The sequence below is a fragment of the Salvelinus alpinus genome, chromosome 26, assembly GCF_045679555.1.
Source record: "Salvelinus alpinus chromosome 26, SLU_Salpinus.1, whole genome shotgun sequence".
Taxonomy (NCBI): Eukaryota; Metazoa; Chordata; class Actinopteri; order Salmoniformes; family Salmonidae; genus Salvelinus; species Salvelinus alpinus.
Genome location: NC_092111.1, coordinates 37,961,217 through 37,980,133, shown reverse-complemented (window position 1 = coordinate 37,980,133; position 18,917 = coordinate 37,961,217). Strand labels below are relative to the sequence as shown.

Sequence of the window (18,917 nt, the reverse complement as noted above, 5' to 3'; positions counted from 1 at the left end):
AACGACAAGCCAACAGACGTCGCCGTCCCGGTCCTACCCTGTACCCCGGCCAGAGAGTATGGCTCTCAACTAAAAATTTACCACTACGGGTGGAGTCTCGCAAGCTGTCCCAGAGGTTCATCGGTCCCTTTAAGATTGCCAGGAGAGTCAATCCCGTTACTTTTCGCCTGCACTTACCCAGATCCCTTAAGATCAATCCAACATTTCACATCTCTTTATTAAAACCTGTTGTTTTTTCTCCCCTTATCCCGGCAGGCAGACCTCCCCCTCCGCCCCGTGTCATCGGTGGCCAGTCGGCTTATACCGTCCACCGGATACTGGATTCCCGCCGGGTGCAGCGGTCCTGGCAGTATCTGGTGGACTGGGAAGGCTACGGTCCCGAGGAGCGCTCCTGGGTTCCTGCCAAGGACATACTGGACCCTGACCTCATTCGTCAGTTCAGGACCCTCCACCCTGAGAAGGCTGGTAGGAACGTCAGGAGCCGTTCCTAGGAGGGGGATTCTGTCAGGTTTTGGCCAAGACTGTTCGGGTTTTTGGTCACTAGATGTCCCCATTGCACCTTTTTTGTACCTTTTGTTTTTCTTGCTCCAATTATTGTTTGCACCTGTAGGTCATTCCCTTGTTAGTATTTAATCCCTGTGTGTTCCTTAGTTCCTTGCTCTGTGTTTGTAAGTTAGCACCCAGCCCCAGCCCAAGCCTTGTTTTATTCAGTGTTTTCTCTTGTTGGATTTTCCAGAGGTTCTCTGGTTTAGTTTTGTGTATTATTTGAGTAGTCTTTTGAGGTTTGTTTTTCCCTGCTGTTTTTTACCACTTTGTGGAGTTTCTTTAGTATTTTGGAGGATTTCCATTTTTGTGCTTTTTGGCTTGATTTTTGGACATTGTGGTTTTAGTTTCTTGCCTGGAGATTTTGTTCTTTATTAAACCACTATCGCTAGTACTGCTGTGTCTGCCTCATCTTCTGGGTTCTGACGATTATTAGTGACTGTTTCTCGCACCGGGTCCTGACACTCGTCAGGACACTGTTGTTCAGAGGAGCTAGCCAACAACACAGCTAACACAATCACTTCAAACTGAAGCAGGAAAGACTGCAAACTCGCTGAACTTCATTTTGTTTTACCTGTTTTCTATTCATATTTCTTTGTGTATATCCATACAAATTATGCTGATTTATGATTTCGATTGGCTGAGAAAAGCTACCTTCCTGTTTGCCTCATCTCGACTCCTGACAATTTCATTACTACGCTACAGCTGGAGATCGAATTTGAATATAGAAACGATGTTGCAAATGTCGGAGAAACAGACAGCAAGGTTTATAGAAATCTCTGCTCTTGAAAACCTAAATGTTTGTCTAAAAGAAATGTGAGATAATGTCTAGATGCTTTTTTTATAGTGGAGATCAAGTTTATAAATTGCCTGGCTGGGCTGATGAGACAGTGGATTGTGTAGTCAGATGGAACAGAGTAAATACGCATTTTAACATCATAGATTTAGCCGGTGTTAACTTGTGGAATAGACACCGGCTGGAATGCGGTTTTAACCAATCAGCATTCAGGATTAGACCCACCCGTTGTATAACACTGAGTTCTAACTATAGTACTTGAGTAACGATCGCATTGTTCTAACAGACCTTACAAAGTACTCAACAATACGATCGCATTATTCTAACAGACCTTAGAAAGTACTCAACAATACGATCGCATTATTCTAACAGACCTTACAAAGTACTCAACAATACGATCGCATTGTTCTAACAGACCTTACAAAGTACTCAACAATACGATCGCATTATTCTAACAGACCTTAGAAAGTACTCAACAACACGATCGCATTATTCTAACAGACCTTAGAAAGTACTCAACAACACGATCGCATTATTCTAACAGACCTTAGAAAGTACTCAACAACACGATCGCATTATTCTAACAGACCTTACAAAGTACTCAACAACATTTCAGTAGTGTTTCTAAGTACTCCTCCACACATTTCAGTGTTCGTTCTAAATCACAAAACCCTGATCACCCACAGGGTTACATAAAGTGCCGTAGTTTCCTCTAGCATGACAAATAGATAATACTAAAGAGAGAAAGCCTGAGGACTTTGGAGAGCATCGTCTGTGACTAATCAGCTGAAAAGGTGATAGACCGATGCCTCGGTTTGCTGTTGACCTTTAACCCCTGACATCATGCAGACAGCCAGAGAGACCTGGGGTTACATCCGAATGGCACCCTAATCCCTACATAGTAAGCTACTTTTGATATAGGGATTAGGGAGCCGTTTGGGACACAGCCTAGATAATCTCTGCTAGCCAGATGCTAATGCATCAGAGGTAGTACTTGGGCAGCACCTTGTGCCAATGGAAGACAATTTATATTCATCTTCACCGGACAAATCATATTATGGACGGTTCGCAATATTCTCACCGGCATTGAACCGAATGTAAATTCTTCCAACTGGACTGACAGACAGTTCAGCAGATAGAAATGTGGAATGTGGGCCAGCACTATGTGGGCCAGCACAATGTGGGCCAGCACAATGTGGGCCAGCACAATGTGGGCCAGCACAATGTGGGCCAGCACAATGGCTTGGTGGTGTAATCACCGTGCCCCCCTAACCCCTCCCACATTATGTCATCCTCCACCTAGTTGTGATTTTGGCAGGAGAAGGCCCTGGGTCTTGCCTGCTAGCCTTATGAGCTGTTAGAATCGCAGAAGCCATCTTGTAAACGGCCAATTAAATGAGAAGAGATCACGAGAGACTGCATACCTGCCCGGAAGGAACCATCAAATCTAATAAGGGGGGAAAAAGTTGGCCTGGGTGAGAGGCTCTGCTGAGGATAATTACAGCTGGGGAATTTCTCCTTCCTCGCCCCCTCAGGAGGACTGCTCCAACATGAGGCTGTGATGTGAGGACAGATCTGATCTACACAGACACACAGAGGAACTTGTGGTTTTGTAGATGTACTGTAGGTGAGTGTTATCTAATTCAAGGTCATAGGATGTCCTCTGTCGAAGTCTTTAGCATAGATTAGAATAATAGTAGTGGAGAAAGTAGATAGGAAAGTGCTTGTGATACGAGAGATTCCAAAATTCTGTTCAGACTTCCATTTTGTTCCATTTGAATGCCTTGTGTCGTGGTAAACCCTTGCTGATTGGCTCTGGTGACAACTAGGAGGCTCATTGGTTCACATCCCAGCAGAACGTCATCAAGCTGGGAGGAACAGTGAGACGCGAAGCCCCTGTCTAGTGAGGAATAGGGTCATCAGTTTGGCGCACACAAATAATGATACCATATAAATACCCCAACAGAAGGTTGTAACCTTGCCAAGGTGAACCAATGAAACCACTGACAACACAAGGAGGTTTTTTCTTTGTTGCTTTGCCTTATATTTGTAAGACAGGCATGGTATGTGGGTCTACGGGGTCAGACACAGACAATAATTGTTCCGTCAGACCTACTGATATTGCTTGGTAATACATTTAGAACACAAATTGTCACACTGACACGGCATACAAAACAGGCAACACTGACGAGAGAGTGAGAGAGAGAGAGAGAGAGACTGTGGCATTGAAAATACAATGGAGCCTTCTCTCCACATCAGCCTGTGTGTGTGTGTGTGTGTGTGTGTGTGTGTGTGTGTGTGTGTGTGTGTGTGTGTGTGTGTGTGTGTGTGTGTGTGTGTGTGTGTGTGTGTGGTGTGTGTGTGTGTGGTGTGTGTGTGTGTGTGTGTGTGTGTCTTGTCCTAAGGGAACCAGACATGTCTTAATCACGTAGCCCCACACACCCCAACTGCATGCTAAAACATTGATAATTTGATTCCACTAAATCAAACAGACTGAGACAGTGCTGTCCTCCATTCCCTCACCTCTAATGGACGAAGAAAGGGGTGACCCCTCCTCGTAAACACTAGGACCGCGTCCCAAATGGCACCCTAGTCCTTATACAGAACACTACATAGGGAATAGGGTGTCATTTGGGACGAACACAAGATGCACTCTGAGAAGGAGGCAGTGAGAGAATCAACAGGACGGTAGACAGGAGGGAGGGGTTTCTCCTCACCGCTGATTCCCACTGGTGGATTACCTGGGGTTGTGTCTCAAATAGCACCCTATTCCCTGTGCCAGGACTCTCCAACCCTGTTCCTGGAGACATACCCTCTTGTAGTGAAATCCTACTGGACGGTAACTCTCCAGGAACAGGGTTGGAGTTAAAACCTACTGGACGGTAGCTCTCCAGGAACAGGGTTGGAATTAAAACCTACTGGACGGTAACTCTCCAGGTACAGGGTTGGAATTAAAACCTACTGGACGGTAACTCTCCAGGAACAGGGTTGGAATTAAAACCTACTGGACGGTAACTCTCCAGGAACAGGTTTGGCGAGCCCTGCCCTATACAGACCACTACTTTTGACCAGAGCCCTGAGTGCAGGTCAATAGTAGTGCTCTATATAGGGAATAGGGTGTAATTTGGGACACAACCTTGGTAATAACCAGGAGAAGGACAGCAAACGGACAACATAGTACGTGAAGGGATTTATTACCCATTCATAAGCCCTACATAACCCATTCATAAGCCCTACATAACCCATTAACAAGCACTACATAATACTTAATCAATGCTTATGTACTGTTTATGAATGTGCAATGAAGTCTTTATGTAGGTAACCTTCAAATAAAGTGTTACCAACCTATCATTAACTATGTGTTTATCTGATCCACAGCCAATTAAAGCATTATTCTGCATAACTACGTAAATGTAGATTACACATGACATCTCTATCATCATGCACTTGTTTTGGTCTATGGAACATGTGTTTTATTTTACTAGCTGTTATCAGAAGCACATCTGAGGCTCGCCGCCAGATTCGAGTGGTTTGGTTTTTAAATAGATTACACAGTGAAGACAGTCCCTCATTAGAATGGGTTTTCCACCTCCCCACATTCGGATGTGCTTGCTGTGTCCTGGAAACAAGCAACGCTTTGGCAATGAAAGACAAATTGATTCCTTCAGTGTTGCCAAGTGTCAAGCCTAATACTGCCACCCAGTAAACAGACTGGGAAATGTCTCCAACTCATCTTTGACAGTATGGAGTATTGTTCCCCGCTTAAAACAGAATGTCTGCCAAACGGATCCAATTCGTCTGCAGTCCTCCAACACTTGTGTTTATATATCCACGCCACGGGAAGTCCGAGAAACAAGGTTTCTAAAGGTTTGTATCTTCAGATTGGAAGCTGCTTGACAATGTAGAGAGGAATTCAGTGTCGTACATAGAAGGGTTTCTGTTATAGCCTCCCTTCTCGGTTTCAGGAGTCAACAGTGCACAATTATGATCCAACAAAAAGCTCCTACTCCTGGTAGTGGATATATCAGCATCCATGAGGATCTTTCTTTATAAGCTGCTTTTAAAAAACAAGAGGACCCTGATGTGGGGCCCTATTGAGATGTGGGGCCCTATTGAGATATGGGGCTCTTACCGGCTCTCATTGGAAAGGCCCTGAGCCGAAACTCTTATCCCACTGAGAACACTGCTGCTCTAACTGGTCTAGCAGTCTGTCCACCGAGTCCTCCTTATTGTCCAGCTTCAGGTACCTGCGGGCACAGCCCAGGTCTAACCGGGGCCAGCTGCCGTGCTTCTGCTCCTCTACAGGAGTGAGCTTCGGGGTCTCCACGCATCTAAACATGTTCACACACACGTCCAAGCTGCGCTCCCTCCGCGTGGGCTGCACTATCTGTGGGTCTGCCCCAGGTCCCCCGGGTCGCATGGCCCCTTCCTGTAGACGTATTACAGTCTGGGGCCAGTGAGGGCCGGGGTTAGTCCTGTAGCTAAGACTGTAGGAGCGCCTGGGCAGCATGGCTGTGACCTCCGACCAGTCGTCCCCTCCCAGAGTGGACATGGAGCTGGCTGACACCAGACAGTTGTGGAGCTTAAAGAGGTGAGCGGGCTGGGGGTCTGGGCTGGAGCCCCCTACGCCTGGCTCACCACCACCACCGCCCCACCGCGTGTTGAAGTCCGTCTTGCTGGAGTTGCAGGAGTTGGAATGGGAGGAGTGGAGGGAAGGGGTGGAGGCTGACTCCTGGTGGTGTAGAGCCTCCGTCTGTACGGTGGCCTGCTGGTACGTATAGTCAGCCGTCTCCTCCTCCTCCCTGCTGTCTCTGGTCATCTGCAGCAGGGGCTCTGAGCTGGCTAGCTGCTGCAGACAGAGGATGTTAAGGTGGGTGGCAGGCAGACTGCTCACCCACTGGTAGTGTCTGGCCATGGAGTTGGCTGCTGCCATGTCTGAGAGGTCGGCTGAGGGCATGGCCGCCGACACCGAACAGATGACGCTCTGCATCTGGGCCAGCAGCATCTGGGTCTCCCTGTCGCGGTTCTCGTACAGCACCGTGTTGGCACAGATGAGGATGAACAGCCCCACGCCCATGATGACTGGTCCCAGGAGCTTCATCCGCTCACTGTGGATCAGACTGGTCGAGGTCAGGAGGCTCTTAGCCCCCAGGCTCCAACCGGATGACTGGGGCTCAGAGACACCCTTACCTCTACCTCCTGCTGCTCTGTCCACAGAACCAGAGCCTTGTTGTCCAAGTCCAAGGAGCTGTGATGATCGGTGGGTCCGGTAGGGCCAGTACCCAGCCACTGCCAGAGCCGTGCCCACCACCACCACGATGACCCCCAGCACTAGGAAGGCTCCTGGCACAGAGCGGATCCGCAGCTTGCCTTGGATCAGGCCCTCCTTCTTCTTCCGGCCCCGCAGGCTGAAACCAGACATCCGTTGGCGTGGGGAAGGAGAGCTTGGCGTTGGGCCCCCGGGGGCCCCGGCCTTCTGGGTCTTCATGGTGCGACTCGGTCCAGCGCCCTATCGGAACACTGTGGAAGAACAGCAGGTTAATAGAAGAGACTACTAACGTGGCTTCTGCTTCCTGTATAGTTTTTATACTGTTGTTGATATTGTTCACCTCCCTCCCTCCCTCCCTCCCTCCCTCCCTCCCTCCCTCCCTCCCTCCCTCCCTCCCTCCCTCTTTCTTTCTACTTTGTTTTGTTTCTCTTTTTAATGTAAAGTGTGTTGTGACCCATGTTAAATGCACTTTAAATAAACGTGGACTTGACACTGGCGAAGCTGCACTGTATCCTGTAAACAATGAACTCCTTATCCTCGTAGAGACGTTGATCATAGGTTCTGTTCTCACGTTCATACCGCGGATACTTTGTTGCTCTACTGTTCTCCTGTAAAAACAGCTTCTCAGGTTTGTGATATGTGACACAACCAAATGTTTCCCTGTTGAAACACTTTGTTAAAAAAAATATATATTTAAGAGGGAGATAATAAAGGTATTTCGTTAATGTTTTTATTCCTTTGGAGATTAACATATTTATTACCACGTTTTGCATCACTGCATTTTTCCATTTTAATCTTCACAGAAAATCATTAAAGTTAGATAACTATTTTTAACAAACCGTTCCAAACCTTTCATGTCGTTGGCGAGCTTGTAAATTGTAAAGGTACAAACAAAACCCGGGGAAAACACTCTCTCACGTGGCGTTCTACTTGAGTGCACACATGACCATAAACAAGGTGAAACAGCTTAAAACGTTTTAGCTGCAATTAAGCTGCTAAGCAACAATTCTTTTAAAACCTAGTGTCTCTAGTACCAAGATGATTTGATAACACTCAAAACACATATAATAAATCTTTAAAACGTTGATTCCTTGGGCCTCCCGAGTGGAACAGCAGGTACTGCATCGCAGAGCTAGAGGAGTCACTACAGACCTGAGTGGAACAGCGGTCTAAGGTACTGCATCGCAGAGCTAGAGGAGTCACTACAGACCTGAGTGGAGCAGCGGTCTAAGGTACTGCATCGCAGAGCTAGAGGAGTCACTACAGACCCGAGTGGAACAGTGGTCTAAGGTACTGCATCGCAGAGCTAGAGGAGTCACTACAGACCCGAGTGGAACAGTGGTCTAAGGTACTGCATCGCAGAGCTAGAGGAGTCACTACAGACCCGAGTGGAACAGTGGTCTAAGGTACTGCATCGCAGAGCTAGAGGAGTCACTACAGACCTGAGTGGAACAGCGGTCTAAGGTACTGCATCGCAGAGCTAGAGGAGTCACTACAGACCCGAGTGGAACAGTGGTCTAAGGTACTGCATCGCAGAGCTAGAGGAGTCACTACAGACCCGAGTGGAACAGTGGTCTAAGGTACTGCATCGCAGAGCTAGAGGAGTCACTACAGACCCGAGTGGAACAGTGGTCTAAGGTACTGCATCGCAGAGCTAGAGGAGTCACTACAGACCCGAGTGGAACAGTGGTCTAAGGTACTGCATCGCAGAGCTAGAGGAGTCACTACAGACCTGAGTGGAACAGTGGTCTAAGGTACTGCATCGCAGAGCTAGAGGAGTCACTACAGACCCGAGTGGAACAGTGGTCTAAGGTACTGCATCGCAGAGCTAGAGGAGTCACTACAGACCCGAGTGGAACAGTGGTCTAAGGTACTGCATCGCAGAGCTAGAGGAGTCACTACAGACCCGAGTGGAACAGTGGTCTAAGGTACTGCATCGCAGAGCTAGAGGAGTCACTACAGACCCGAGTGGAACAGCGGTCTAAGGTACTGCATCGCAGAGCTAGAGGAGTCACTACAGACCCGAGTGGAACAGCAGGTACTGCATCGCAGAGCTAGAGGAGTCACTACAGACCCGAGTGGAACAGCGGTCTAAGGTACTGCATCGCAGAGCTAGAGGAGTCACTACAGACCTGAGTGGAACAGCGGTCTAAGGTACTGCATCGCAGAGCTAGAGGAGTCACTACAGACCCGAGTGGAACAGCGGTCTAAGGTACTGCGTCGCAGAGCTAGAGGAGTCACTACAGACCCGAGTGGAACAGTGGTCTAAGGTACTGCATCGCAGAGCTAGAGGAGTCACTACAGACCCGAGTGGAACAGTGGTCTAAGGTACTGCATCGCAGAGCTAGAGGAGTCACTACAGACCCGAGTGGAACAGCGGTCTAAGGTACTGCATCGCAGAGCTAGAGGAGTCACTACAGACCCGAGTGGAACAGTGGTCTAAGGTACTGCATCGCAGAGCTAGAGGAGTCACTACAGACCCGAGTGGAACAGCGGTCTAAGGTACTGCATCGCAGAGCTAGAGGAGTCACTACAGACCCGAGTGGAACAGCGGTCTAAGGTACTGCATCGCAGAGCTAGAGGAGTCACTACAGACCCGAGTGGAACAGTGGTCTAAGGTACTGCATCGCAGAGCTAGAGGAGTCACTACAGACCCGAGTGGAACAGCGGTCTAAGGTACTGCATCGCAGAGCTAGAGGAGTCACTACAGACCCGAGTGGAACAGCGGTCTAAGGTACTGCATCGCAGAGCTAGAGGAGTCACTACAGACCCGAGTGGAACAGTGGTCTAAGGTACTGCATCGCAGAGCTAGAGGAGTCACTACAGACCCGAGTGGAACAGCGGTCTAAGGTACTGCATCGCAGAGCTAGAGGAGTCACTACAGACCCGAGTGGAACAGTGGTCTAAGGTACTGCATCGCAGAGCTAGAGGAGTCACTACAGACCCGAGTGGAACAGCGGTCTAAGGTACTGCATCGCAGAGCTAGAGGAGTCACTACAGACCTGAGTGGAACAGCGGTCTAAGGTACTGCATCGCAGAGCTAGAGGAGTCACTACAGACCTGAGTGGAACAGTGGTCTAAGGTACTGCATCGCAGAGCTAGAGGAGTCACTACAGACCCGAGTGGAACAGTGGTCTAAGGTACTGCATCGCAGAGCTAGAGGAGTCACTACAGACCCGAGTGGAACAGTGGTCTAAGGTACTGCATCGCAGAGCTAGAGGAGTCACTACAGACCCGAGTGGAACAGCGGTCTAAGGTACTGCATCGCAGAGCTAGAGGAGTCACTACAGACCCGAGTGGAACAGTGGTCTAAGGTACTGCATCGCAGAGCTAGAGGAGTCACTACAGACCCGAGTGGAACAGTGGTCTAAGGTACTGCATCGCAGAGCTAGAGGAGTCACTACAGACCCGAGTGGAACAGTGGTCTAAGGTACTGCATCGCAGAGCTAGAGGAGTCACTACAGACCCGAGTGGAACAGCGGTCTAAGGAACTGCATCGCAGAGCTAGAGGAGTCACTACAGACCCGAGTGGAACAGCAGGTACTGCATCGCAGAGCTAGAGGAGTCACTACAGACCCGAGTGGAACAGCGGTCTAAGGTACTGCATCGCAGAGCTAGAGGAGTCACTACAGACCCGAGTGGAACAGCGGTCTAAGGTACTGCATCGCAGAGCTAGAGGAGTCACTACAGACCCGAGTGGAACAGCGGTCTAAGGTACTGCATCGCAGAGCTAGAGGAGTCACTACAGACCCGAGTGGAACAGCGGTCTAAGGTACTGCATCGCAGAGCTAGAGGAGTCACTACAGACCCGAGTGGAACAGCGGTCTAAGGTACTGCATCGCAGAGCTAGAGGAGTCACTACAGACCCGAGTGGAACAGCGGTCTAAGGTACTGCATCGCAGAGCTAGAGGAGTCACTACAGACCCGAGTGGAACAGCGGTCTAAGGTACTGCATCGCAGAGCTAGAGGAGTCACTACAGACCCGAGTGGAACAGCGGTCTAAGGTACTGCATCGCAGAGCTAGAGGAGTCACTACAGACCCGAGTGGAACAGCGGTCTAAGGCACTGCATCGCAGAGCTAGAGGAGTCACTACAGACCCGAGTGGAACAGTGGTCTAAGGTACTGCATCGCAGAGCTAGAGGAGTCACTACAGACCCGAGTGGAACAGCGGTCTAAGGTACTGCATCGCAGAGCTAGAGGAGTCACTACAGACCCGAGTGGAACAGTGGTCTAAGGTACTGCATCGCAGAGCTAGAGGAGTCACTACAGACCCGAGTGGAGCAGCGGTCTAAGGTACTGCATCGCAGAGCTAGAGGAGTCACTACAGACCCGAGTGGAACAGCGGTCTAAGGTACTGCATCGCAGAGCTAGAGGAGTCACTACAGACCCGAGTGGAACAGTGGTCTAAGGTACTGCATCGCAGAGCTAGAGGAGTCACTACAGACCCGAGTGGAGCAGCGGTCTAAGGTACTGCATCGCAGAGCTAGAGGAGTCACTATAGACCCGAGTGGAACAGTGGTCTAAGGTACTGCATCGCAGAGCTAGAGGAGTCACTACAGACCTGAGTGGAACAGTGGTCTAAGGTACTGCATCGCAGAGCTAGAGGAGTCACTACAGACCCGAGTGGAACAGTGGTCTAAGGTACTGCATCGCAGAGCTAGAGGAGTCACTACAGACCCGAGTGGAACAGCGGTCTAAGGTACTGCATCGCAGAGCTAGAGGAGTCACTACAGACCCGAGTGGAACAGTGGTCTAAGGTACTGCATCGCAGAGCTAGAGGAGTCACTACAGACCCGAGTGGAACAGCGGTCTAAGGTACTGCATCGCAGAGCTAGAGGAGTCACTACAGACCCGAGTGGAACAGCGGTCTAAGGTACTGCATCGCAGAGCTAGAGGAGTCACTACAGACCCGAGTGGAACAGTGGTCTAAGGTACTGCATCGCAGAGCTAGAGGAGTCACTACAGACCTGAGTGGAGCAGCGGTCTAAGGTACTGCATCGCAGAGCTAGAGGAGTCACTATAGACCCGAGTGGAACAGTGGTCTAAGGTACTGCATCGCAGAGCTAGAGGAGTCACTACAGAGCCGGGTTCGATCCCGGGCTGTATGACAACCAGACGTGATCGGGAGTCCCATAGGGCGGCGCACAACTGGCCCAGCGCTGTCCGGGTTAGGGGAGGGTTTAGCCGGGGGGCTTTACTTGGCTCTTCGTGATCTAGCGACTCCTTGTGGCGAGCCAGGCGCCTGCAGGCTGACCTCGGTCCGTCAGGTGAATGGTGTTTCCTCCGACACATTGGTGCGGCTGGCTTCCGGGTTAAGCAGGCGGGTGTTAAGAAGCATGGTTTGGCGGGTCATGTTTCGCAGAACACATGACTCGACCTTCGCCTCTCGAGCCCGTTGGGGAGTTGCAGCAATGAGACAAGATCGAAATTGGAGAGAAAAAAGGGGGTAAAATACCCCAAAAACCGTTAATTATTTTGTCACACATAATCAACATGTTCATTTAACAAAAAATCTTCTGCATCCCAAATCTTACCCTATTCCATACAGAGCTTCTTTTGACCAGAGCCCTGTACAGTGAATAGAGAGCAATAGTAATGGCTCTTTTGTAGGCACCAACTCCTTTTTGTAGGCACTAACTCCTTTTTGTAGGCACCAACTCCTTTTTGTAGGCACCAACTCCTTTTTGTAGGCACCAACTCCTTTATGTAGGCACTAACTCCTTTTTGTAGGCACTAACTCCTTTTTGTAGGCACCAACGTTCGTTTTGTTTTATGAGATTATCTTCATCAGCTAACGTCACTTTTTCTGAATTTTGAGGCATTTTTGTCATACAAAAAAAAAGCACAAAAGAACTTCATAGTCCATTAAGGTCATGTTAACTGACTGACATTGTCTCATAGAACAAAACGTATAAGATTTCCTAAGCCTGTGTTAACCTCAGACCTTATTTTCTAAGTTTATCCCAAAACCCCATTCTTTCCTCATTCCTTTTCCCCATAGGAATGGCTAAACAAACCAGAGGTAACTCATTTCCATTTTTTTAGGACTACAAGCAAGCGTGCTTTATAGGGTGTCACTTGGACTCAGCCTCACTCTGGCCAGAAAACACAGAGAAAAACCGCAACGCTGGACTTAAATGGTGGAACTGGCACATGGTGAAGACATGTCTTTTCCACTGTTTGGTAAATATTCATACACAGAGACAGATGGGGGCCACAGGCCACATCCTTTGGCTTGAGTTCATCAAAGCACTTTAGATATGGTTTAGAATGAATGATGAAACCCGGCCCAACTTCATAGGCTCCGTACTGGTCTCCCAAAGGACTTCTTTAGTCATAAACTATATGTAAATGAAGTGGCAGAGTCTGGTAGCAGCAGTTGTGATGTGTGTGTAGCATGAATGTGTATGTGTGTGTGTGTAGCATGAATGTGTATGTGTGTGTGTGTAGCATGAATGTGTATGTGTGTGTGTGTGTGTAGCATGAATGTGTATGTGTGTGTGTGTAGCATGAATGTGTATGTGTGTGTATGTCTGTGTATTTCCAGTTCAAGTGTTCAGCAGTCTGATGGCTTGTAGATAGAAACTGTCTCTGAGCCTGTTGGTATGAGACATCATGCTCCGATACAGTCTGATGGCTTGTAGATAGAAACTGTCTCTGAGCCTGTTGGTATGAGACATCATGCTCCGATACAGTCTGATGGCTTGTAGATAGAAACTGTCTCTGAGCCTGTTGGTATGAGACATCATGCTCCGATACAGTCTGATGGCTTGTAGATAGAAACTGTCTCTGAGCCTGTTGGTATGAGACATCATGCTCCGATACAGTCTGATGGCTTGTAGATAGAAACTGTCTCTGAGCCTGTTGGTATGAGACATCATGCTCCGATACAGTCTGAAGGCTTGTAGATAGAAACTGTCTCTGAGCCTGTTGGTATGAGACATCATGCTCCGATACAGTCTGTCCGACGGTAAGGGAGAGAACAGCTCGTGGCTGGGATATGTGGGGTCCTTGATGATGCTGCGTGCTTTCCTCAGGCATCGTTATGATTAGATGTCCTGGGTGGGTGGGAGCACAGTCCCAGTGATGTCCTGGGCGGATGGGAGCACGGTCCCAGTGATGTCCTGGGTGGGTGGGAGCACGGTCCCAGTGATGTCCTGGACGGGTGGGAGCACGGTCCCAGTGATGTCCTGGACGGGTGGGAGCACGGTCCCAGTGATGTCCTGGGTGGGTGGGAGCACGGTCCCAGTGATGTCCTGGACGGGTGGGAGCACGGTCCCAGTGATGTCCTGGGTGGGAGCACGGTCCCAGTGATGTCCTGGACGGGTGGGAGCACGGTCCCAGTGATGTCCTGGGTGGGAGCACGGCCCAGTGATGTCCTGGACGGGTGGGAGCACGGTCCCAGTGATGTCCTGGGTGGATGGGAGCACGGTCCCAGTGATGTCCTGGGTGGGAGCACGGTCCCAGTGATGTCCTGGACGGGTGGGAGCACGGTCCCAGTGATGTCCTGGGTGGATGGGAGCACGGTCCCAGTGATTTCCTGGACGGGTGGGAGCACGGTCCCAGTGATGTCCTGGGTGGGTGGGAGCACGGTCCCAGTGATGTCCTGGACGGGTGGGAGCACGGTCCCAGTGATGTCCTGGGTGGGTGGGAGCACGGTCCCAGTGATGTCCTGGGCCATCTTCACCACCCACTGGGGGGCCTTGCGGTCGTGGAATGAATAATTCCCGTACCAGGCCGTGATGCAACCGGTCAGGAGACTCTCAATGGCGCAGTGGTAGTATTTGGAGAGGACCGGGGTGGCATGCTGAATTTCTTCAGCCGCCTCAGGAAGTAGAGACGCTGTTGCACCCTGTTGACAAGAGTGGTGGTGTTGTCGGTACATGACAAGTCTTCTGTGATGTGGACACCGAGGAACTTAAAACTTGTGACTCTTTCTACTGCAGTCCCGTTGATATGGAGTCTCAGAGCGAGGGTAATTGAGTCTCAGAGCGAGGGTACTTGAGTCTCAGAGCGAGGGTACTTGAGTCTCAGAGCGAGGGTACTTGAGTCTCAGAGCGAGGGTAATTGAGTCTCAGAGCGAGGGTAATTGAGTCTCAGAGCGAGGCTACTTGAGTCTCAGAGCGAGGGTACTTGAGTCTCAGAGTGAGGGTACTTGAGTCTCAGAGCGAGGGTACTTGAGTCTCAGAGCGAGGGTAATTGAGTCTCAGAGCGAGGGTAATTGAGTCTCAGAGCGAGGGTAATTGAGTCTCAGAGCGAGGGTAATTGAGTCTCAGAGCGAGGGTAATTGAGTCTCAGAGCGAGGGTAATTGAGTCTCAGAGCGAGGGTAATTGAGTCTCAGAGTGAGGGTAATTGAGTCTTAGAGCGAGGCTACTCCCTACCGTGGGATGTAATTTACAACACTACTTTGAATCCCATCCTCATTTAGTTTGGCTTATTTGACCTCAGTGGAGACGCAGGGCTGGTTTAGACAGCCACTACATCCTAAATGGCACCCTAATGCACTATAAATGGAATAGTGTGCAATTTGGGACACATGAAAACAGCAATTCAGTTCAGTCAGAGATGTGGATCAGAATTCAGTTTTCAATTATCAATTTAGGCCCTGTGCACACTCAGATTGTACAATCGATGCACAACACATTAAGGCCCTGTGCACACTCATGTTGTACAACACATTAAGGCCCTTTACACACTCAGGTTGTACAACTGATGCACAACACATTTGACACAATTGTTGTGATGCAACAGAGAGTTTGGTATGAACCAAGATGTCTACAAAATCATTGTTTCCAAACAAACAACCATTGTGTAAAATGAGTTGTACTTGTGTCCAGACCAGAGAGTTACAGGTTCAAATGCCATCTGGGTGATCTGGATAGTTAAAGGTGCACTATGCAGATATCGCTCCGCCATTTCCTGGTTGCTAAAATTCTAATAGTTTGCCTAATTTTAGTTTATGTGACAAAACAAGCAAGTATAGTTTAGAGCATCATTGTACCATCTAAACCTCCGTGAAATATATTTTCCATAACCAAAAATATTGTATTTTCAGCTGTTTGAAGCTGGTGTACAAAACCGAAAGTAAAAGACGCAAAAACAAAACGTTAGGACGGGAAGCATAGAAATAGAGCACATAGAATAGCTCTACTGCTTCTTAGACTTGCGTTCAATGAGAATGACAGATCTATAACTAACATTTCTATGTGAATTTGGTCTGGTTGCCCAAAAGTGTACATATAGCAGCTTTAAAAGCATGTACTGCTGCTAATTCCACTCTCACTGAGAATAGTTACCTGGCTGTGTGGAGAAAGAACATTCACTCTAGTTGCCTGGCTGCATGGAGAAAGAACATTCCCTCTAGTTGCCTGGCTACCTGGAGAAAGAACATTCCCTCTAGTTGCCTGGCTACCTGGAAAAAGAACATTCCCTTTAGAAGACTGGCTGCCTGGAGCAAGAACATTCCCTCTTGTTGCCTGGCTGACAGGAGCAAGAACATTCCCTCTTGTTGCCTGGCTGACAGGAGCAAGAACATTCCCTCTTGTTGCCTGGCTGACAGGAGAAAAAACATTTCCTCTTGTTGCCTGGCTACCTGGAGCAAGAACATTCCCTCTTGTTGCCTGGCTGACAGGAGAAAAAACATTTCCTCTTGTTGCCTGGCTACCTGGAGCAAGAACATTCCCTCTTGTTGCCTGGCTGACAGGAGCAAAAACATTTCCTCTTGTTGCCTGGCTACCTGGAGCAAGAACACTCCCTCTTGTTGCCTGGCTGACAGGAGCAAAAACATTTCCTCTTGTTGCCTGGCTACCTGGAGCAAGAACACTCCCTCTTGTTGCCTGGCTGACAGGAGCAAAAACATTTCCTCTTGTTGCCTGGCTACCTGGAGCAAGAACATTCCCTCTTGTTGCCTGGCTGACAGGAGCAAAAACATTCCCTCTCGATGGCTGGCTGCCTGGAGCAAGAACTATCCCTCTGCTCATATGGCCACTGATCATAAATGAGTGAGGCAAACCAGACCTCACCTTTCATTAGCTAGCTGTTTTTTCCACTCTCACTTTTAATGAGTCGGGAACAAGTAGTACTACATAACAGTGGAATAAACGTAATATTTTGTTTAAATTCTATAAGAGATGTATTAAGTTATATAATTATCAGCTAAAGTGACTTTGGTCCCAAGACAGCCTCTTATAGCAGGGAGAGAATAAGAACGTACCTTTGACAGTCCACTCTCAAAATGTAAGTCACGTGACAGTTTCTGCGTTTTTACTGTTTCTCTTAATTCCCCTCTTGGTAATCGACAAAAAACACTCAGGGCAATATTATTCTACTGAACCCTGTTCCTAGGCATGTATGACGCACGGTAAATAATGATTTAGATAATTGCCAAGCTCATTGACTATGCAAAAGAGGTCCACATATTATGTAGGAGTAGATCCATGCGTCGTGCTTGCAATATCTTTCCGTTATTATATTCATTTTTTTTATCTGCACTGATTAGCTTACAAATATTGCGTGCAAAACGCTATTATGCGCACTCCAAATTAACTATATCATACTCGACTACTTTATCAATTAACTGTATAATGAATTGAGTACAATATACCTTGAAGACCCATATTGGGATAATGTTACAGATATCCAAACCCCCTCGCAAATAACGGTTTAATGTCGGTCGCGTCATAGCAGGCTACGGGGGAGAAAACGATGGAGCGTTGCTACATTCCTTCAGTACATTGCCCAGTCTCATTGTGCATCGGTCAGGGTTTGCGGAGAAAATGTAATCTTATTTTTATTTCCTCTAAATACAGATCAAATCTCCCAAATATCATACAGTTGAAATAGGCTAATAGGTGAGGGGAAACCAGACAGTGACAGCTTCACTGATTGTCTTGAACTTCAGTAGGTGCACGGTGTCAAAATAAAATCTTTCTCTTCTGACCTACCAGAAAAGTCTACATTCAACGTGAATTGTCTGAAGTTGGCGCTCTCCTCCAAAGATTCCGCAACACTGTAACAATAATCTTTCTACAACCGGTTGAGTGATGATAGCCTACTTTTGAATGTTTCTACCGGGGAAAGTTATAGCCTACTTGCCTTTGATGCAGAATTCTTCGGTTATATTCATTGTCCCCCGACACATATCGATACAGTATCGTTTGGGTTGTTCTGTCATGTAGCTTTAGGATCTTGTCCGTGAAGAAGAAATGTAATTTGTCTATAATTTCAACCAAAACGGAAGGATCAAGGATGAGTGTGGTTCTGCTGCTCGCCGTCTACTATAAACTCTATCTCTTATTCAATACGTTTCTAGATATCCTTGTCGTTCGTTACTGGGGAGAGAAAAAAATGCATTTTCAAAAGCTTTAGCCAAAAATGACGCTACATGTGGCCGCCCCCCTCACAAGACTGACCGAACATTCCCACCTCTACTTTTTCTTTGGCGCTTCCATTCCTTCACCAGCCGTGATGCTATGCGCACTGCACTTCCGTGGAAATGGAACAGGGGAGCAGGCTGCTCTTGAAGGATTATTCCATATGCGCACTGTTGACTGACTGACCGACGATCTAAATCAGTAGTCAACCATTAGAAGTGGTCTCAAAAATATTTAAATATGGAAAGCTAAGCTCATTTATAATTGGTGGTCAAGTTGTTGTGCCTGGTAATTCGATCAGATAAATATGCCAATTTATTTTGGCGCTACAACTCATTGTAATGAACTTTAATTGCTGCAATTGATGTGATAATTGAAACCAAAACATTGGAAGGGAAAATATTTTATTCCCATGGTTACTCATTGCTAATTACCATTGCCAGTGAGGGCATTTCTGTCAGCAAGAATACAGGACTACTGTCAAATTAGTACTGCCATCTTGTGGCTAAGCAGGGCCACATACCCCAAACCTTTATGGTCCTCCATAGAGCCCCACAGTGGAGATGTCATAATACCCATAAAACCTAGAGGTCAAACAGGGAAATGGTTCCAATCGTTTTTCCACCACTCCATAGAGGATTTTAGAAACACTTAAAATAAGGGCTGTTTCATGTAGGCTTACCCTGGCGTGATGTACTGATAACCATGTCAATCTCAGAGGTGACTTTTATTCATATATTAAGTCTTTATTTACTCCGATTCAAAAATGCTATTTAGCATCAAAGTAGACCATGCAAAACTACAAATCCCTGCACTTCAGCTGACACCTTTGCTAACAGGTATTTTGTCCATTTTAAACTTGCACCAGACAGTTCACAGAATTGTCAATTTCTTAAAGAAATTGAGCCAATTTATTCATTACTACATTTAGATAA

The 18,917-nt window shown here is 47.9% G+C and overlaps 1 protein-coding gene across 1 annotated transcript; it reads right to left on the bottom strand.

The window, feature by feature from the left end:
- Positions 1–3,354: 3,354 nt before the first annotated feature.
- LOC139555275 (transmembrane protein 200A-like) lies at positions 3,355–18,087 on the bottom strand. Its single transcript, XM_071368944.1, has 2 exons — positions 17,705–18,087; positions 3,355–6,859 (listed from the first exon to the last, which is right to left on the bottom strand). The coding sequence occupies exon 2, from the start codon at positions 6,825–6,827 to the stop codon at positions 5,478–5,480; it is 1,350 nt and encodes a 449-aa protein (XP_071225045.1). The 5' UTR covers positions 6,828–6,859; positions 17,705–18,087; the 3' UTR covers positions 3,355–5,477.
- Positions 18,088–18,917: the final 830 nt, after the last annotated feature.

Coding starts and splice junctions, on each gene's coding strand:
- LOC139555275 (XM_071368944.1), bottom strand. CDS start 6,827: ATGAAGACCCAGAAGGCCGGGGCCCCCGGGGGCCCAACGCCAAGCTCT.